General features: G+C 46.2%; 1 protein-coding gene across 23 annotated transcripts in view; it reads left to right on the forward strand.

The window, feature by feature from the left end:
* RBFOX1 (RNA binding fox-1 homolog 1) overlaps positions 1-20,069 on the forward strand; it is a 2,345,672-nt gene that overhangs the window by 1,908,161 nt on the left and 417,442 nt on the right. For 3 of the 23 annotated variants that reach the window (XM_070460595.1, XM_070460583.1, XM_070460592.1), the window contains exon 1: positions 4,362-4,621. The exons of 17 other annotated variants lie outside the window; for them this stretch is intronic. In XM_070460595.1, the coding sequence (XP_070316696.1) occupies positions 4,523-4,621 (99 nt within the window). In that variant the 5' untranslated portion in view covers positions 4,362-4,522. Of the gene's footprint in view, positions 1-4,359; positions 4,622-20,069 lie in introns of those variants that run through there. 3 more of the 23 variants (XM_070460588.1, XM_070460582.1, XM_070460587.1) reach the window with 3 other exon arrangements.

Here is a 20,069-nt window from a genome sequence, read left to right on the forward strand (position 1 = left end):
GGGGCTTGGTGACTGGAGTGGAAAGGGAGAGGATGCAAGAAGGCTTTTCTTTTTTTCTTTTTTTTTTTTAACATCATATTGTATATTGGAGCATACTTGATTAAAAATGTTCCATTCGTTTCAAGTGTACAGCGAAGCGATTCAGTTATACATGTGTCTATTCTTTTTCAAATTCTCTCCCCATTTGGGTTGTTACAGAATATTGAGCAGAGTGCCCTGTGCTGCACAGGAGGTCCTCGTTGGTTATCCATTTTAAACAAAGTGGTGTGTACCTGTCAAGCTGAAACTCCATCTGCAGAATGAGCACCACTTTATACAGTATTTACTGCCACCTGCCCAAACTTCCTTATCTTTGGTGTCCCTGACTCCGTGATCCTGTTCTTTTATTTTTTTGCGCAGCACTCGTCACCTTCTGTATTCTCTACAGTCGACAGACTCTTATCTTTGTTCTGTGCTAATGACACTTCCACCAGAATGTGCGTCGTGTGATGTCAGGGATCTTTGCCTTCTCCCATTGATGCAGCCTTAGGGACGAGATCAGTGCCGGAGTGTAACCAACACCCACTAAATATTGTTCAACTGGTTGCACAAGTAGGTGACTCAATGTGCTTGCGATAGAGATAATAATAACAACCAGTTCCCTAGAGAGACTTCATTCTCACTCTCCTGAAGATTGTTGTTGCCGTATCAAAATCTGGAAGTGAGAATAAAATACTTCTCAGTCACTTCTTGCCTAGCCTTTGAGTGGAAAATTGCATTTAAGATCAATAAGTCCTTCCTTCTGTCTAACTGAAGTTTTTTTTTTTCTGTTTTTTTTACTCTGAGGCAGGGCAACGTCCATAGAAAATCTTTCTTTAGCTGAATACCTGCTTTTTGACAGTCTTAGAAAGTTAGAATACGGGATTATGAAAGAGAGTAAAGCAAAAAAAAAATGTTTCTTTTATTATTCTGAAGAGATGGCAAATTTGAGTGAAGGAAAAAGTTCCAACACTGTTGTGTGGGTCAAGTTCCATCTGAAGACGGCATTATTCATTATTTTCCTGCACACTCTCTGCTTCCTACGGGGTAAGCATTCCATGACGGCTCCTTGTTGTTGAAAAAGCAGGAGGGCGGCCCTTGAATGTGACTCAGAATATACACCCAAGTGACACTGAGTGCCCAGGCATTCTTTGTAGGGAGAGAGGAGTATTTTCTTTCCCCTGCGTCTCCCATTTATTCATGTATAATAGAAGAATCATTTGGGAGCTAGTAGCATTGATGTGGCTCTCTCTGAGTCTCTGTTGAGATGGAATTCAAATTCAGCATCCCCAGACACTGCTTAAAAGGCTAGCAGAGTTTTTTTCCACTGAGCCATAGTTGCAGCTGGGAAGTTACCATTTGATTTGGGGTCACCCGATGCTGTGTGCATCTGTCAGTCACTGCAAAATCTTTCCTGTCCTGTCCTATATCCGTGTTGATGGGCTGTGTACGTGTCTATGTGTGTAGTCAGGTTTGCATGAATGTGTTCGCATGTACTTGTGCAGGGATGTTCTGACTTGGTTATCCAGTGAATGCAGCCTGGCCCCGAATCATCTTGAGACGCGTTTATGTGGTCTGGATCCTACGGTTTCCCTTTGCCGGCTTCCAGTTCGCTCGGCTGCGAGACCTAAGTCTAAGGGGGAAAGTGGGAGTCATTATGGCAAAAAGGGTCTGTAGGAATCCAATCACCACGGAGAGTTTTCAACTTTGGGGAGAAAAATACGGACGGGCAAACTAGTGTTGGCTCAGTGCAGCTGAGAGCAGTTATTGGTTCCTTACATAATGTATTTGTTTTTCATTAAACCATTCAGATAAGGTCTTATTAAAGTGCCATGTATTATTTATCGTGTTTCTTATGAAAATGAGCTGAGGGGGAAATTCTGTCCTCTTCTTGGGGCCTTTGCAGGTTTTTCCAGTGCCAGCAAGGGATTAAAAAAAAAAAAATGAAGGCAGGCAGGACCAACCCCTGTCAGTACAGCAGATTGCTTAAGGCAAAAGGAGAGGATGGGGAGGACAGGGGAAGGATGGGATAGGCAGAATCTTTGACCTTTTATTCCAGATTGTGTTTTGTGGGATGGTTTTCCCTTGGATTTTGCGAATTGCAAAATTTTACAAAAAAAAAAAAAGACAGGCAGAGAGCAAGAAAAGACAGAAAAAAAATTGAACCAGTTTATTTGTAAATCAGATCTTGTCTGATAAACTGAGACAAAGTATAGCAGGTATTTTTCAAACAATCACTGCCACCACCCCACCCCCACCCCCCAAAAAAGCAGTGTAAGATACCCGTCTCTTCTCCCTTAATCCTTCAGACAAACTTCTGCTTAGGGTTTAGCATCCTACCGTGCCCCCTCTAAACTGAGGGGAATGTGAGAGTCCCAGGGTGTTGGAGAAACTGGTTTTGCAAGGTGAGGGATAGAAAGCAAACAGCCAGGCAACAGCCGGGTCGGGGCCTAGTGTTTGGCCGAGCTAAGACTTGGTTACTGATGGTGTCTCAAAACAGAGCAACAAAACATGGAGCTGTGGTGTAATTAATTGCCTTTTCTTTGGAAAGCATTTTGATTAGCCTGCAGAGTGAGTTGTGCCTGGTGAAGCTGATGCCTGGGAAACTGTCCTTTGGCCGAGCGTCCCCATGAGCCTCCCAGAAAGGTCAGTGGAGTTGCCCCCGGTGGCCAGCCCCCCACCCTGTCCTTCAGGGCAGTCGCACCCACCACCCCGGCAAGGCTTCTTGCAAGGAACCCAACAATCAAAAGAGATCCTGTTGAGGCAGCCTCTTGCTCTGAAAAAGAAAATCCCAATTGCTGGGTCCAAATCTATATCACAAAATAGGACTACTATTTCTGATCGTTTTCCTGCCGCCCAGAATGTGCTTCCCCTCCTCCCCCCCACCCCGCCCCCACCGCATGGGGGACCAAGGACTCCTTAGAGTCTTAATATTTTCTTTTGATTTGCAGATCACATCCTATTTTATTGCATAAAGACTAACGAAATCTACTAATGAATAATTATTACTTCATAAAATAGAGGGGAGGGGGGAGCCCCTTTGCAAGAGTGGAATGCTAATGTTGGCCCGAGGAGGGCTGGCCAGGCAGGAAAATAAAATAAATAAACCCTGGTCCGGGTTTATTCGGGGCTGCAGCCCACAGAGTCATCGCTGATCAAATCCGGACTTGCCCACCCTGCGCGTTTATTAATTTGAGGAGAGCGGGGATCCTAGGCAGAGAGAAGCCCCCTTGAATTGGCCGTAGCGGTGGAGGTGGTCTTCGAACAGGGGCTTGATTTCCGCGCCAGCCCCCAGCCCCATCCAGGGCGGTTTCTCCCATCTCCAGTCTCGGGCTGGGCGGTGTGCGCCCCGCTGCTGGCTCAGCCAAGGGGAGGCGCAGAGCAAAAAGCGGCGCCCCGAACGCCCTGGGGGTGCAGCGCCGCCTGGGCCGCCCTGACCGGGGTGCGGGGACCCTCTCCAACCTCCCTGCCTCGAGCTCCCGCAACAGCCCCCAGCTCCCCCTGGCCGCCCCCTCCCGCCCCCCAGCCCCTAGGCGTCCTTCCGGCACTCCCACGAGGGGGAATCCCATTTCTATGTTTATTTGCCCAACCAAGCCGGGCAAACACCCCGCCGCCACCCCACATCTAGACTCTGGGTCCCAGCTCCCATCGCACGAATTGTCCAGCCTGCCTGGATGCTGGCGGTGTGGGGCGCTCGATCGCTTCCTCGCCCGCCCCGCGGAGATTTTTAGCAGACACAATTTGAATTTTGGTGAGTCGTTAAGAAAAAAAACAAAAAAAGCAAAGGGGAGGGAAAAAAAAGAAAAAAAAAAAAAAAAAAAAACCCTGCCCCTGGACCCATTTGACAAATGAGGAGACGCGGCTTCAGCATCAGCGGCTTGAGCCTCGGTGTGAGTCTAAATCTCTCCCTCTCTCTCTCTTTTTTTTCCTCTCTCTCCCCTCCCTCTCTCTCGCCCTTAGCTCTATCCTCCCCCCCACCCCCACGGCCCCCCACCACTACTCAGCGTCTCCCGGAGGGCCTCCGCCCCCCTCTACCTTCCATAGAAGTTGCCTTTGCTGATTTTCCCATCTTCGCGGGGGCGGGGGGGCCAGGGGACACCCTCCACTTTCCGGGGCCTCAGAAAGCAGGCCCAACAATCAGAAGAGGGGGGGAAAAAAAAAAAAAAAACCAAACCAGCTCCAGCCACGAAAGGAACAAAATAGTTGCCCGGCCCTCTCAAGTGTCTTAGTTGGAGGCAGAGATGAACGCCGCCGGGATCTAGCACAACCTACGGGAAGGAAAGCGAGGGAGGGGGGACGGACCGACGCGCGGGGTGCGGCGGGGGGGAGGGAGAGAGAGAGAGAAAGAGAGAGAGAGAGAGAGAGAGAGAGAGAAGGGAGACAGGCGCCGGGTTTTGACTTAGATAATCAGCAAAATTAAAAAAAAAAAAAAATTGTAGCGGCCAGGCAAAGAGCAGCGGCGATTGCATGCGAGCGTGCCCACTCGTGCTCGGCGGGCGCCAGTATGCAGCATCCTCTGACGGGGGCCACCTGCGTGGCGCTCCCCAACGTGGGTCTGTGTCCCCAGCTCTCGTGTGCCTTGACTTTTATGTACTTACAGCAGGTAAGGCGCGCGTTTCTTCCCTTGGTGGCTGCTTCCCCGGGGCTCGGCGGCGGCGGCGGCGGCGGCGGCGGCGGCCTGGGTACCCGAGTCGTTGCGAAGCGCTCTGGTACCTTGGATGGGTTTGGGAAACGGGGGATGCTTGCGTTTGGACCGGAGGGGTGGGAACGGAGCCCCTAGATCTCCGTGGAGCCCGGACACCCCGCGCCTGGCTGTGTTTGCTGCTCTCTGGGTACTTTGAACGCCTGAAGCTGAACCTGGGTATCGGGAGTTTAAAATTGCAAACTGCATTTTTTTTTTTTTTTTTTTAATCACTCGCATTCTTTCTCGTGTCCGTGCGTCCGGTGGCGATCTGAGCCTAAGACCTCTTTGATGCTAAGAGTTTGGATCTTTGCGGAGGCATTTGGGTGTTTGGAGTTTTCATTCAGCCGCTTTAATAAGGAGTGCAAAAAACATATATGTCGGTGGGTAGGTGCTGAGTATTTTTGTTTCCTTAAGTTTGTCTGGGTTATGCTATGTTCCTCCCGCTGGGGATCCGAGCCTTCGGCTTTCTGGAGCGTGTCAGCCCTGGAACCTGCGTGTAAACTCACAGGGGATGCTGTGATGAAGGCTAGTGGTTTAGGATGCAGTCTTTGTTGGCATGGATAAAGGCTCCCCCCGCCCCCCCCGCCCCACGCTCCCTTAACGGTCTTGTTGGGTTCTGCGTTTTATTTTCCATTCTGTGTCTATTTCAGAATCTTTCACTCTGCTTCTCTCTTGTCTTTCTCTGGGTGTTTCCCTCGGACCTTCTGGGTTTTTTTTTTTTTTTCTTTCTTTCTTTACTAGTAGGGCGACCGCCTAACTTGGTTCCAAGGCTTGGGAACCAGGGTCAGTATTGCCTTGTGGGGTGACTAGCCCAGCTCTGTCTCACTGGACAGGGCTTGTGGATGTGAACTGGCAGAGTTGAAGGAATCCTTTTCCCTTCCCAGGATCACGGATCCTGCTCTAGGAAGAGTTAACCTGATTGTAGTCTTTTAATCTGTTTTTCCATTGACTCCCTTCAAGAGTCCCATGTGTTAAGTGTGTGTGGTTGTGGTTGACTAAACTTCCTTTACAAGTGTTCCAAGGGGCCTCGTGCTCCAAAGACCCTGCGTATTCATAAAATGTCAAGATTCTGTTTGAACATCTGGATAATTTGTCATCAAGTTGGTTGCCTCCAGAAAAAAAATATTTCTTAGGCGCTTTTTCTCTTTCAAGTCTTTTGGAGAACAACCTTTTTTATTTTTCTCGTTGTTTTACTATCTTAGGGCGAAACTGGTTTATCCTTTTAAATAGTATTTTATCCCGTTTGTCATGAAGAAAGTTGTGCCAGGAAACATTTCCCAAGAGGTTATTGGTAACATATGATATGATTCATCTGCTTCTACCATTTCTGTGCCTTTGCTGTGAGTGTGTGTGTGTGTGTGTGTTGGGTGTGTGTGTTTTATACCAGTTACCCACCAGAAGACTCTCCTAAGGAGCTTTCTACAGATGCTAAACCTCAGCTGAATTTAATCAAATTATTAATATGAGTTGATCTTTTGCCTGCCATATTCACTTCTTTCATGTTATTTATTAATCAATTTGAGAAGCATTACCTAGCAAGTAAAATACTACAAGTGTTCAATGTGCTCACGGTTTCTTTGTGCATGTTCCTTTTTTTTCTTTTTAAAGAATAAATTCATGTTTCTTCCTTCTAGGTTGTTAAATTGCTTTGCTTAGGGGGCACAACTTAGGAAAGAAGGCAGTGACTTTGAATGAGAGGTTATTCTTGCCTCGCAAAGGACAAGTTATCTAGGAGAAATGCAGGGTTTTTTAGCATCAGTCAGGCAGTGTCTTTGGAGGAGGGGGAGAAACATTCCTGCTCTAGAAAGGGGTGGCTCAAGGGGGATCTTGGCAGCCATCACAAATATTTAGAAGTGACCGAATCAGCATTGTGGTTCCATATGGCAGTAGATGGAGGTGGGCTTTGACATGCACCGTGGAAGGCACCCTCCCCAGTCTCTGAAAGGGCTTATAATTCTTTCTGTGAAAGCACTGATAAGGTGATGCCGACGTACATCAGAATGCGGTGTGTGTATGTGTGTGTGTGTGTCTGTGTGTGTGCATTTTTCCTGAGTTTCACTTAATGCCTGAAGTATAGTAAGGCAGACATGTATTTTTGCCTGTCTGGTAGGTTTTCCAGCCATACATTCCACCTCGCTAAAGGCTCCCTCTCAGGGTGGGAGAGCTTTATCTTCAGGTCATCTCTCCTCACCACGGCTGGCGTGATAGTCTGTGGACACGTCTCATGTCATTGCTTTTATTTAGCAGTCCAGACAGTTGGCTGATGAAGGGTGTGAAAGAGTTCACTTCAGTCTCCACGAACCACTTACTGCTACCATCTATACGTCTCCTATCTGTACGTCTCTACGGTGTTTTCTATCTGCTATTAATCTGTAACTATCACTGCATCTCTATTTAATTTTGATGATCAGAGGGCTAAATCTGTATTTTCAAAGCTGATCAGATGGCTGGATCGGGCCATACTGATGATAAATGACACTTTCATTGGAGACATTTTTCTTTTATTATTATTTAGAAATAAACATATTTCAGAAGTCTTGGTCATTCAGATCACCAGTTACATAAGGACATAATTAAAACACGACTCTTATTTTGGAAACATTATCATTCTGTTTTCTAAAGGCACACACTCTGATTAGGGACCCCTGAGTCCTCCTTAAAATACATTTTCCTGGAATGAATCTTATAATGGTGCTTCTTTCTCATCCAGTATTGAAGGAAAATGACTTCGTCATCCGTTTTCTTTGCCTTAGCCTTGACATCTCACCTCTCTTCCTAAACCCTCCCAGATTTGTTCCTAAGACAACTCATAAAAGCAAAAATCAATCTGGATACCTCAGAATCGTGTTTACCCTGAATGACCAAGTGAAAACGACATAACCATTTTGCCACAAAAAACAAAAAAGAAAACAAACTTGTTTATTCAGGCCACAGAAGAGGCAACTTTGGTGTTGAAATTATTTGACTTATTCCATTTCATTGATCGCTATTCCCCAGTGACTCTGCTTTAGATGAGTATTTTCCTGCAGTTACAATTTCTTTCTTTTTTCCTTTTTTTTCCTCTCTTTTTACATCAGAGATGTTACTACGGTTGGGATCATGTCAAGTGGTCCTTTTGGCATCTAGATCTCGAGGCCAATGATGTCATCACATACAGATGTACCCACATCTGTATTCCTCTAGGGTAGAGCGGCGATCTTGGGGCCCTGGACCATTTTTAAGGTGGAAGGGACAGGCAAGCTTTGTAACAGTTCTGGGTTCGGTCTTACATCCAGAGCAAGTTTCTGCTTCAGCCTCCATTCTTGACATGCTGCAGCATCTTTATCTGGTGTCTTCTTTGGTGGTGAACCTACTTCTCTCAGGTGAACTTCAAACTCACACCTCCCCAGTACAGACTCTTCCCAGCTTTCCAAAGCGGGTACCCATTTCAACAGTCTGACTTGGAGGGAAAATTCTGAATACAGATTCAGAATTTCAGGGGCTTACTACAAGCAGGGTCAAAAGAGAAATACGTAGTGTTTTTCACAGAGAAATAGAAAACAACCACACACACCCATTCTTCATAACAACAACAACAACGAAAAGAGATACTTGATGTCCATCCTGAAGTCACAGGGCATGCGCCAAAGAGCATTGCCTGGTAAGGTATGGTAAGCATATGGACAGAACAGACAAGGTCTGTTGCCTGACTCACACTGCATGCCACATTTCCCCTAGAGCTGTTTTACACTCAGTTCTAACTCCCTGGGAGAGGATCAGTAGCATATTAACTTCATTTTCCCCTCTTCTTAAACCCCCATCTGTGTCTCCCAGTCCTGTTCTAAGAAAGCTTCTCATCTGTCAGATCCTTTTCACTGAGAACCTTTTTATCAGCTTCAATGTGAAAACAAGTCAAATGCTTAAATTCCACATTAAAGGAGAGGGACAGGGGGGTCCCCTGAAGTGGACGGTGGCCACTGTCAATATCCGATCGGTCATTTTCCCCCACTTAATGATGATCCATGTGGTTTGTTTTAAATAGTGAAGTGGTTTGTACAAAGGGTAATTCCTGGTAAATGAAGTCATTGCTCACTATGGACATCTTCAGATCGAAAGCGGTTGAACTGAAACCTGCATATCAACCCTTTCTGTCTTTAATTAGCAAGCGGATCTCAGCTCCCAGTCGCCAGGAAGATGGTTCTTACACCAAGGCAGTGAGGACGGAGTTGGGGGTGGGGGGCGCTCACCCCCGTGCACTTGCCGCGGTTATAAATTTGGGACACGCTAGGGAGGCCGTAACAATGATGGCTGCGCAGAGAAGTTCAATTCTCATTTCTAGTTACTTACCTCGTGCTGCTTCATCTGATGATTTATAGAGGACCAAATGGCATTTTATCACCTTCTTTCTTCTCGGCTTAATCCCGTGTTGATTTATTAGATCGTGCTGTGGATCGGGGGGAGTCAATAGTGTCAATAATGCAGAAAAGAATTAGGATAGATTATCTTCATGTCTGAATTGTTTAAGGAATTTAAGTGGCTGGAATGAGCTCATTCCCAAGCCTGGGTGGCTCTCTGATAGAATCGAGGACCTCGTGTCTCTTTGTAGAGAGATCGCATGTCATAAACTGGCTAGTTAACCAATTTTCCTAGTTTCTCCGATTTTTCCAATGAAGGGGAAAAGACATAAATTGTTGGGCTCTTGTCTGCCTCGTAAAAGGCCCATATCTCAGGTGGGCCGAGGTTCAGCCTCTGTCTCTTCTATTTTTAGGGACCTGTGGCGAAGCAGGGTGGGGGAGCACTACAGGGTTCCTTGGGCCATGTCAGCCTGGAGAATATTTCATCCAGCATTCATTCCTAAAAACTGGAAGCATCTGTCAGTCCGGAGACCCGAGTCCTGCACCATCCGGCAGCTCTGCCTGCCATTTCGTGGCGGTTCCCCGTGTCAGAACACACACCCGGCGGCTCCTGCCTCTGCCCGAGTCCAGAAAGCCCATCCTATTAGCACTTGCGCCATCTGTTTTCCTTGCAGCCGGCCCTTGAGTAATTGTCCAGTAACTGATGGACGGAGGGTAGACAATCTTTTTTTAGGGTTTTCTGATTCATTTAACCAGGCTCTCTGCCCCCAAGAGAAAACGTAATGCTTGTTTATTCATATTTGGCCGGATGAAAACAGTGTCGTTTGTCAGGCAAATAATAGTCTTCTGGAAGAGAAATTGCAGCCTTGTAAACAAAATCAGGTTGGTTCGTCGGCGCGACGCGCAGAGGAGGTTGTCCTGTGAATGAGCAGAGATGACAAAGTGTGGGTGTAATCGCCCCTTCTGTAGAGACCTTTTTGATGGACGGGGAGAGGTGTCCCAGTGTGCTGTTTAATTCACTGAAGAAAGGCAAAGAAAATTCCATTCATCAGTAAAGTTTTCCTCTTCCCCGCGCGCTGCCCCACGAGAACTTGGCAGGGCTGGGTGTTTCCTCTGGGACTGTCTATCTGATGTGGCTTGCCTGGCCTGGGCCGGTTCAGAGGGGCTGCGTCAGAGGGGGTCATTTCTCAGGCACAATAGCCCAGGAGGGCCCTGGCCTCGGCCTTCAACCACACTAGGCTGGGGGCAATGAGCAGACCTGCTGCAGGAAGAAACTCTTAGAGAGGGGTTTTTCCACAGGACCCCCAGTTCCATTCTTGAGCCTGTTATAGGCTTGGGAAAGCGCTCCTGTGGTTAGAACTTTTCTGGCTCCTGAAAGAGTTTGGGGGAAGAAAAGGTGTCATTGCCGTTTCTGCTCTTCCTGGCCTACTGTGGTCCTGGCTGATGGATCTCGGCTGAAAAAAGGCAAAAGATGATGACTTTCTGTTATTGCCTGGGACCCTACTTCTGAGTGCTCTCTTGTTAATTTACTTTTAATATTTGTTAAAGTAAATATCGTGTTAATTTTACTTGTAAAATTTGTTAAGCATCAGATGGTTTAGAGGGAGCTTTTACTAGGCTTGTCCTGACCTTTTAGACTGCAGGCAACATGGTGGCAGAGACGCCTTCATTTCTGTTTTCTTCTACCCACCATGCCTAGAAGAAAGTCTGAGACATAGTAGTTGTCCAACTAAAATAAAATGTGCAGTGGATGAATGAGTGAATGCATTTGAGCCTGAGAAGTGAGAGGAGGAATGTACTTAAAGGCACAGGAGGCAGTGACTGTCTCTGCTTTTTACAGGCATGTACCCTTACACCTCCAATCATTCATTCTTTCATCTGTCCATGCAAAATGGTTTCCAGGCATCAAGGATGATGCAGCACAATGGTTAGGAAAGATCTCCGCCACCCTGGAGCTGACATTCTAGTAGAAGAATAGACGGTGCAGAAGTAAGGGACTCAAGAGGTGTTCTCAGATCATGGAGGGTGCCGTGCAGGAAGAAAACAGGTGATGGGTGAGGATCAGCGGCAGTTACTGGTTGTTGGGCTTTATCTGACGGCTGGGTCAGGGTGAGTCCCTGGAGAAAGGGGATGATTTTCCTCCGAGGGTAAGGGATTTTGGGATGTGTGAGTTGTTGAGAAAGGAGTTTCAGGAATGAATAGAGAAGGGCAAGTCCACCTGCCTCATCTGCAAAAGAGGATGTAAGAGACCGAGGGAGACAGTAAGTGGTGGAATTGGGTCACCTGCTAGTGCGGTGGTCTCTGTGGATAGATTGCGGCTTCTGTTACCCTCTGGAAAGTGTTCGTTGCTCTGTTGTGTCCAACTCTTTGTGACCCCATGGATGGTAGCCCGCCAGGTCCTCTGTCCATGGGATTTCCCAGGCAAGAATACTGGGTTGCTATTTCCTTCTCCAGGGGATCTTCCCAACCCAGAGATCGAAACTGGGTCTCTTGCGTCTCCTGCATTGGCAGGATCCTTTACCGGTGTCACCACCGCCTGGGAAGCCTATAAGTAAAAGATGTGTGTGTGTGTGTGTGTGTGTGTGTGTGTGTGTGTGTGTTAGTCACTCAGTCGTGTCTGACTCTTTCCGACCCCATGGACTGTGGCCCACCAGGCTCCTCTTTCCATGGAATTCTCCAGGCAAGAATACTGGAGTGGGTTGCCATGCCCTTCTCCAGGGGATCTTCCTGACCTGGGGATCAAACCCAGGTCTCTTGTACTGCAGGCAGATTCTTTACCATCTGAACCATCAGGGAAGCCTGTTACCCCCTTGGGCCATGTTGATAAAAGGAGAAAAGACAGAAATGAGTGTCCAGTGAACAAAGGAGACAAAACCACTCCTGAGTTGTTCTGTGGGACACTTGGAGACAGGTTTGGAGACTGCCAGTGGAGAGAGGGTTTTGATGGAAGCCCTAAGAAAGACATTCGTTGTGGAGCTCCGAGAGTCTTGCTGGTATCTTCTGTCAAAACTTTATCATGGTGCTTACACAGTGAGTGGGCTTGTTACATCAAAAACAATGAATGTGGCCCAGAGTTTCTCAAATGTTATTCAAGCATCCCTTTCCTAATTTTTGCCAACTCACTCATCAACAACAGTTGATATCTACTTAGTGTTCACTTATGTGTTGAACTTCAAAGTAGATTGTCCAAACCCAAAATAAACACACTAATAATGAATCAAGACATCCCATCATATCACAGCTGTGATAGTATTTTTCCCAACAGGCATTGAAATACTTGTACACTGAAGTATCTATTCCTTCACATGTTCATTCATTCAGTCTCTGAGCTCCTATTAGGGGCCAGCTGATCTTCTTGATTGTTTCTAGAACAAAGCAAAGTCCCCCCGCCACCCGCAACATCATCCTCACAGAGGGTCCATTTAGTTATCCATCCGGGTGCTATCTTTGAATCATTGGTGCAGTGCCACACTTTGGTTAACACTGCCTTGATCCATTGGCTCTCTGAGGAATCCCCTTCCACGCCTGGCCTGGGATGGTGCATTTCTCCCGACCCAATTTGCGAAAAGCAAAATTCTAGCTTTCTTTGCGTCATGTCTTGTCCTCTTTGCCAGAGCAGTAGTCAGAGTCCACAGCAGAGGATTTAACATCTCTATGCTATCCTCTGTGCTCAGTCATGTCCGACTCTTGCAACCCCGTGGACTGTAGCCCGCCAGGCTCCTCTGTCCATCGGGTTTCCTGGGCAAGAATACTGGAGTGGGTTGTCACTTCCTTCTCCAGGGATCTTCCCAACCCGGGGATCAAACCCAGTTCTCTTGTGCCTCCTGCATTGGCAACCACTGCACCACCTGGGAAGCCCATATTTAACGTTTATAGCCGTATATTTCACACGGGGGGCTTTGAGTTGATGGGACTCGGCAGAAGGTGGTGCTCTGGTCTCTGACACTCCTCTAGGTTCCCAGGTGAGGAAAAGCCTCCCCCTCTTTTCATCCTGTTCTTTATGTTGTAGTTAAACACACGCAGAATCAAAATTAGGAACTGGAGCCAGATCAAAAAAAAAAAAAGCATTCAGAAGGTGAGTGTGTATTCCTAGGGATGTAATGACTTTTTCTTTTTTTTACCTTTGCAGCCGTGGAACAAAGTACAGGCAATCGTAGGATTTCAGAGCCTCAGATTTCCCAGCCCTGATGAGTAAATGCACAAAAGGTTCAGTCTTAATGAGCCTTTTCTTTTTCGACATCTGATGTTTGCCTGGGACTCACCTCGAGGACTAGATCCTCCTTATCGAAAATAAGAGTGAATATCCCAGCCCTTCCTTTAGATGGTTCTGCTTTCTCCAGGCATGGGGCGAGCTCTGCTCTTAGGCAGGAGTGAGAGCTGAGAGGTACCCCCTCCCCAATGGATGGGTCCTCCTCTCTCACAGTGAATAGCATTGGCTCCAAAGAAGCAGAAGGAATGATGGGGTGGACATGTCGCAGTCTCCAAGTGTCCATCTCAAGATCCTTCCAAAATTCAGTCGAGGAACCAACATTATTTTAGAACCAGTTGGTGTCAGCTCTTTTGCAAAGCCTACTTTGAAAGAACTGGTGTCTCCGGAGCTGTATGTAGGACAGAAGTGGTGAGCGGAAGGCTTATCCCAGCTCTGTTACTCAATTAGCTGATCCAACTGGATCGAGCAAGTTGCTTAACATGATTCAGGGGCTTTAATTGCCTTCTGTGAAAAAAAAATAGGGGTAAGAATAACTATTTCATACTGTTCTTTGCAAGATTAAGGCTAATCCTTAGCGCAGCATCTGGGACAGGGTGAGCGGCCAATGGGTGTTTATTAAAAAGTGAATGAAAGAATGAATGAATACCTTTGTTAAAAGAAGTAGCATCTGTTTATCGAGCATCATTTTTTTTTATTTTCCATCTCTCTCAGATCAACATGATACCTGCCCCCGTGGCTTGCCGAGGACACACACGAGGCATATGGGGGTTCGGGGTCTCTCTCGGGTCTGTTGGTTCCTCCTACCTCTCCTGGCTCTCTTTCCCCTTCTCCTCCCTTCCCCTGTAGGTCTTGCTGGTGGTACTGGCTTGTGAAGTGGCTGCACAATTCAATTAATGCTCTGTGACAGGAGGAAGGGAAATAAAAATCGTCTTGCTCTTGTCAGTAACAAAGTTATTTACTTTCAAAAGCTGACAGAATCACACTGCAGGGGCCTCACTTATTTCTATTCAGAATGTCATTGTTCTGGATGCCCGAGACCTGAGCCTCCCTTTCAAGTTCATTCCCATAAGTTTTCCTTGGGTGGGAGCCGGCTAAAGTGAAGATGGTCACCGGGAGAGTCCAGGGGAGTCCCTCCGTTGCTTGGGGATGGCCTGGTCCTTGACGGATGTCTGGGCAGATGCCCCAGTCTGGGGATGGATGGTCCAGCTGACACGTGCATTTGTAGATCCTGGAGCTGTCCTGCCAGAGGGCATGCGTGTCATCGTGTCCTCTCTGTTGTTCAGCCACTCAGTCTTGTCCGACTCTTTGTGACCCCATGGACGGCAGCACACCCGGCTTCCCTGTCCTCCTCTGTCTCTTGGGGTTTGCTCAAACTAATGTCCATTGAGTCAACGAAGCTGTCTTGACTGAGGATCGATATCCAACTATCGCATCCTCTGTCGCCTTCTTCTTCTCCTGCCTTCAATTAGGGTCTTCTCTAATGAGTCAACTCTTCTCATCAGGTGGCCAAAGGATTGGAGCTTCAGCTTCAGCATCAGTCCTTCCAGTGGATATTCAGGGTTGATTTCCTTTAGGATTGGCTGGCTGGATCTCCTTGTAGTCCAAGGGACTCTTAAGAGTCTTCTCCAACACCACAATTTGAAAGTATAAATTCTATGGCGCTCAGCCTTCTTTATGATCCAACTCTCACATCCATACATGACTACTGAAAAAATCGTAGCTTTGACTGTACGGACCTTTGTTGTCAAAGTGATATCTCTGTGTTTTAATGTGCTGTCTAGGTTTGTCATAGCTTTTCTTCCAAGGAGCAAGTGTCTTTTAATTTCGTGATTGCAGTCACTGTCCACAGTGATTTTGGAGCCGAAGAAAAGAAAATCTGTCTCTGTTTCCACTTTCCCCCCATCTATTTGCCATGAAGTGATGGGACAGGATGCCATGATCTTAGTCTTCTGAATGCTGTTTTAAGCCAGCTTTTCACTCTCCTCTTTCACCTTCACAAGAGGCTCTTTAGTTCCTCTTCACTTTTTGTCATTAGAGTCATATCATCTGCATATCTGAGAGTGTTGATATTTCTCCTGGCAGTGAATTCCAGCCTGTGATTCACACAACCCATCATTTCACATGAGGTACTTTGCATATAAGTTAAATAAACAAGGTGACAATATACAGTCTTGTCTTCCTCCTTTCCCAATTTTGGACCAATCAGTTGTTTCATGTCAGGTTCTAATTGTTACTTCTTGACCTGCATACAGGTTTCTCAGGAGATAGGTAAGGTAGTCTGGTATTTCCATTTCTTTCAGATTTTTCAGTTTTTCGTGATCCACACAGTCAAAGGCTTTAGCATAGTCAGTGAAGCACAAGTGATGTTTTTTTTCTGGAATCCCCTTGCTATTTCTATGATCCAACGGATGTTGGCAATTTGATCTCTGTTTTCTCTGCCTTTTCTAAATCCAACTTGTACATCTGGAAGTTCTCAGTTCACATATTTTGAAGCCTAGCTTGAAGGATTTTGAGCATAACCTTGGTAGCATGTGAAATGAGTGCAACTGTACTGTAGTTTGAACATTCTTTGGCATTGCCTTTCTTTGGGATTGGAAAAAAAACTGACCTTTTCCAGTCCTGTGACCCCTGCTGAGTTTTCCAAATTTGCTGACATATTAGGTGCTGCACTTTAATAGCATCATCTTTTAGGATTTTAAGTAGCTCGGCTGGAATTCCATCACCTCCACTAGCTTTGTTCATAGTAATGCTTCCTAAGGCCCACTTGACTTTGCACTTCAGGATGTCTGACTTTAGGTGAGTGACCACACCATCGTGGTTATCCAGTCATTAAGACCATTTTTTCTTTTTACAGTTCTGTGCATTCTTGCCATCTCTTCTTAATCTCTCCTGCTTCTGTTAAGTCCATACTGTTTCTGTCCCTTATTGCGCCCATCTTTCCACGGACTATTCCTTTGCTTTCTCCAGTTTTCTTGAACAGATCTCTAGTCTTTCCCATCATGCATCCTGTTTGTTCTGAAGCAAAAGGACAGAGCTTCGGGGTTCCCCGCCTCACACCCCTCTCATCTGAACCACTCCTGGAATTTCTGGAAATGCAAAAGCACCTCGTGTAAAAGGCTGGGCTTTGGGTTTATCGATCGTCTCTACTTAAACCTTCTGACAGGTTCTCTCATCCAAATAATCTGTGTAAAGCTTTTTCGCTTCCTTCCTTCTGCCTCACCATCCCCCTCCCAAACCCCCAAGTGTTAGCATTGAACAGCCAAGTGGAAAAGTCCTTCTCTTCAGGGCGCAATGACACAACCTTCCACTAGGGGTCTCCGTTTAGAACAGCACGGTACTCCGGGATTCTTGAGAACTCTCCTTTTTCTTTTTTCAGTCTCCTTTCTGTTCCATTCAAAAAGTGAGACTCCTCTACAAGCTGGAGATGCGGCTTGTTAGGTCTTGTGGGTAAGCAGAGCATCCAGCCGGTTTCAATGCGGAGGATGATGATGAAAAAATAATAAAAAATAATGAAATCATAACTTTTCTGTGCTTCATGACAAGCACATGAAACTAAGCTCTTTTACATGGATTATGTCTTTTAATCCCCACAAAAGGCCTCCAGGGGGATTGACAGGAATAAGAAATCTTTTTTTTTTCTTTCTTTTTTTATTTTTAAGATGGGAGGCCTAGATGGAAGTGTGTGCGTGTGTATGTGTGCGCGTGCGCTTGCACGCTTTAGCGCCCATACTTAAAACCAGGCTGGCTCTCTCCAGGGACTTCCCAGGTTGTTCAGAAGGTTAAGAATCTGCCCGCAGCGTGGGAAACCAGGGTTAGATCTCTGGGTCGGAAAGATTCCCTGGAGAGGGCATGGCAACCCACTCCAGTATTCTTGCCTGGAGAATCCCCATGGACAGTGGAGACTGGAGGGCTACAGTCCATAGGGTTGCAAAGAATCGGACACGGCTGAGCGACTAACACACACACACACTCATACATACACACTCATACATACACACACTCATACACACACACACACACACTCATACATACACACACTCATACACACACACACACACACTCATACATACACACACTCATACACACACACACACTCTCATACATACACACACACACACACATACATACACACACACACACACACACACTCTCACACACACGCACATGCAAGTCTCCCTCCAGAAGCAGGCTTCTGAGCCCTGGGGTTTGAGCTCTGCCCTTGACCACCCGCTTGCCCTGCAGGGCGCGGGCCCCGGCCTGATACGCATCCACTTCAGTTAGGCCATCCCTCTGCACCTAACCACGCCCTTGTTTCTTTTTCCTTTCCAAGGCAAAACGTGTCAAAAAGGGGAAGAGTGGAGATATCTCGACTCGGAAGCTGTTTGCCATTTTAAGTCGTTGTGATGATTGTTGAAAGCACAGCACATGGGGAGGCTGTGAGCCGGGGAGCGGGTGAGCAGCGGAGGGAGAGCGGATGGCACGCGCTGGGAGAAGAGTGGCCTGCCGGTCCCCACGCCCGCTCTCATCCCCAGATCCCCCTGTGCTGAGCAGCTCTCCAACCAACGCAGGAAATGCAGTCACTGCCCGCACCGTATTAATGATTTATACACCCCAAGCCACTGCTTTTGTTCACGTGCGGCCCGGTGCTGTTAATAAAGGGATTTCTGGGGGTGGGATCCGGGCTCACCAGGCTGTTTTCCTCAACGCGGTGGAGACTGCTTTATCAATCACAAGAATTTAGTGCTTTACAACCTCCCCGAGCTTCTGACTCTGTGTGTGAGCGTGTGTGTGTGTGTGTGCGCGCACGTGTGTGTGTGAGCATGTGTGTGTGAGTGTGAGCGTGTGTGTGTGTGTGTGTGGTTTGGGTTTAATCAGATCCACCCCGGGGCATCTCCACTGCCTTCCTATAAAGCATGGATGAAGGAGGGGTGCCATCTGTCTCAGGTGTCTCAGGGTTGGCGTGTTTGTTTCACAGGGGCGTCACGGCCCTATTTGTTTACCATTTGGTGTTCATGCTTTATGGTGTTGTCTGAGAAAATGGGCTGACACTGTTTTATTAGCATAAAGAGATGCAGACCACACTAGAACCACCCGCTTCCTTCATGCCATCAAAGACGACAGACCAGGGAGATGGCGAGTGTGCTAAAGACAGAATCCTCCTTCACTGCAAGTCAATAGGACAACGTGTGTTCTTTAAACAATGGGATTTTTAGGCTTTACTTTTTTTCCTTTAAATTAGTCACAGAAAAAGGACCTGGCTTCATTTTAAACCTGAGGGAGGATATTTCTTTCCTGAATTGAGAATTCTGGATCTTGGAAACTTCCTCCTCTCTAGTGAGCCACAAAAAGTGAATTTTAATCCCTCATCCCCCCCCCCCATTTTTTTTTTGGTTCCTAACTAAAGGGGAAAAATGGTATAGTCACATGGTGTATTTACCACCCTCCCTTCCTTTTTCAAGGTATCCACAGAGAAAAGTCCTGAATTTCTGGGGGCAGGGGGTGAAGGGGATATTACACATGTGTTCTCTTCATTGTATTGTTCATATCATTTTGCATATGGTTTTATTTCTTCCCCTATATAACTGATTGATGACAACTAACAGAGATCTGAGTAGGAGTTTGAGGGGAAAATAGAATATTTAGAAAATTAGGATCATACGTTACATATGCTATCCAACAGGCTTCTTTTCACCATAAGACGAAAGTTTGATTTTATAGAAATGCGCCTGACTTTTTAAAAAAAAAAAAAAAGAGATGTAAGGCTTTTAGGAAATAAACATGTCAGTTTAGTAGATTCCCTAAATAATGCATGAAAGATTGAACGCAGAGACAAATGAATAAAGCTGCAACCAACCCCCACTCAAACCGGGGCTTTAATTTCTTTTAGAGATGTGAACGTTTTGGCTAACTGGTTCTTTTTCACATTTAGGCTTATGAAAAAATGAAAAATGTTGTTTGAAACTGTCCAGGGTCTTAGTCAGCAGTCATGAAATGGAAACAAATATTCAATTGCAAAGACTACCTTTCCCAGTCTCATCTTCTTGAGAAGTGGAGAACAGAGTGTACATATTTACATAAGTAAATAAGGGACGGCACAGCCGTTTGCCATCACAGGAAATATGATACAGCATTTTGGACTGAGAAAGCAGGTGTCCAGCACACACAGCTTCCATTCATATTGTACTGATTTTTGCGTTTGTGTTTGTCCTCCATTCTATGCATTCGTTGAGTGTCTCATTGTCTTTAATTATGTCTACGAGGCACAAGACAGCAGTCAACATCTGCTCCATTGTTTACTCGGCTTACATATAGCTTTGATGGGTTATTAAACAATCTATTTTTCAAACCGAAAACAGAGACACCAGCCGAACCCGTATTATGGCATTTTGTAAAGACCTATTATGCAATTAGCACTTGGGATTTGTGCAAAGCTGGTGATTCACCCAAATAAACAGTCCTTTATTCTGATAGCTTTTCTTGGCTTTGTGGAAATTGTCCATTCCCCCCCAAAAGTCAAATCACATTTCCTCCTTAATCATGTAGCATGCCAAGAAGATGATATATAAGGGATGTGTTCATATAAGAGGTGGATCCTTCACTTTTTATATCAGAAAAAGAACAACTCTCCAAAATAATGATGTCTTTAATTCAAGCCAGCAATTACTATATTACATAAGACAACTCTCTCCTGACACGTGAGACAGACTTTTGAAAGTTTATCCCAGACTCTTGGAGAAGACTGGCCATTTGTAAACTGTTCCTCACACTCCATAATCTATTTCTGAGACTTTACTGAGTCATCTACAACAAAGTGTGTGACACC

The sequence above is a fragment of the Odocoileus virginianus genome, chromosome 33 (assembly GCF_023699985.2).
Source record: "Odocoileus virginianus isolate 20LAN1187 ecotype Illinois chromosome 33, Ovbor_1.2, whole genome shotgun sequence".
In the NCBI taxonomy this organism is placed as follows: Eukaryota; Metazoa; Chordata; class Mammalia; order Artiodactyla; family Cervidae; genus Odocoileus; species Odocoileus virginianus.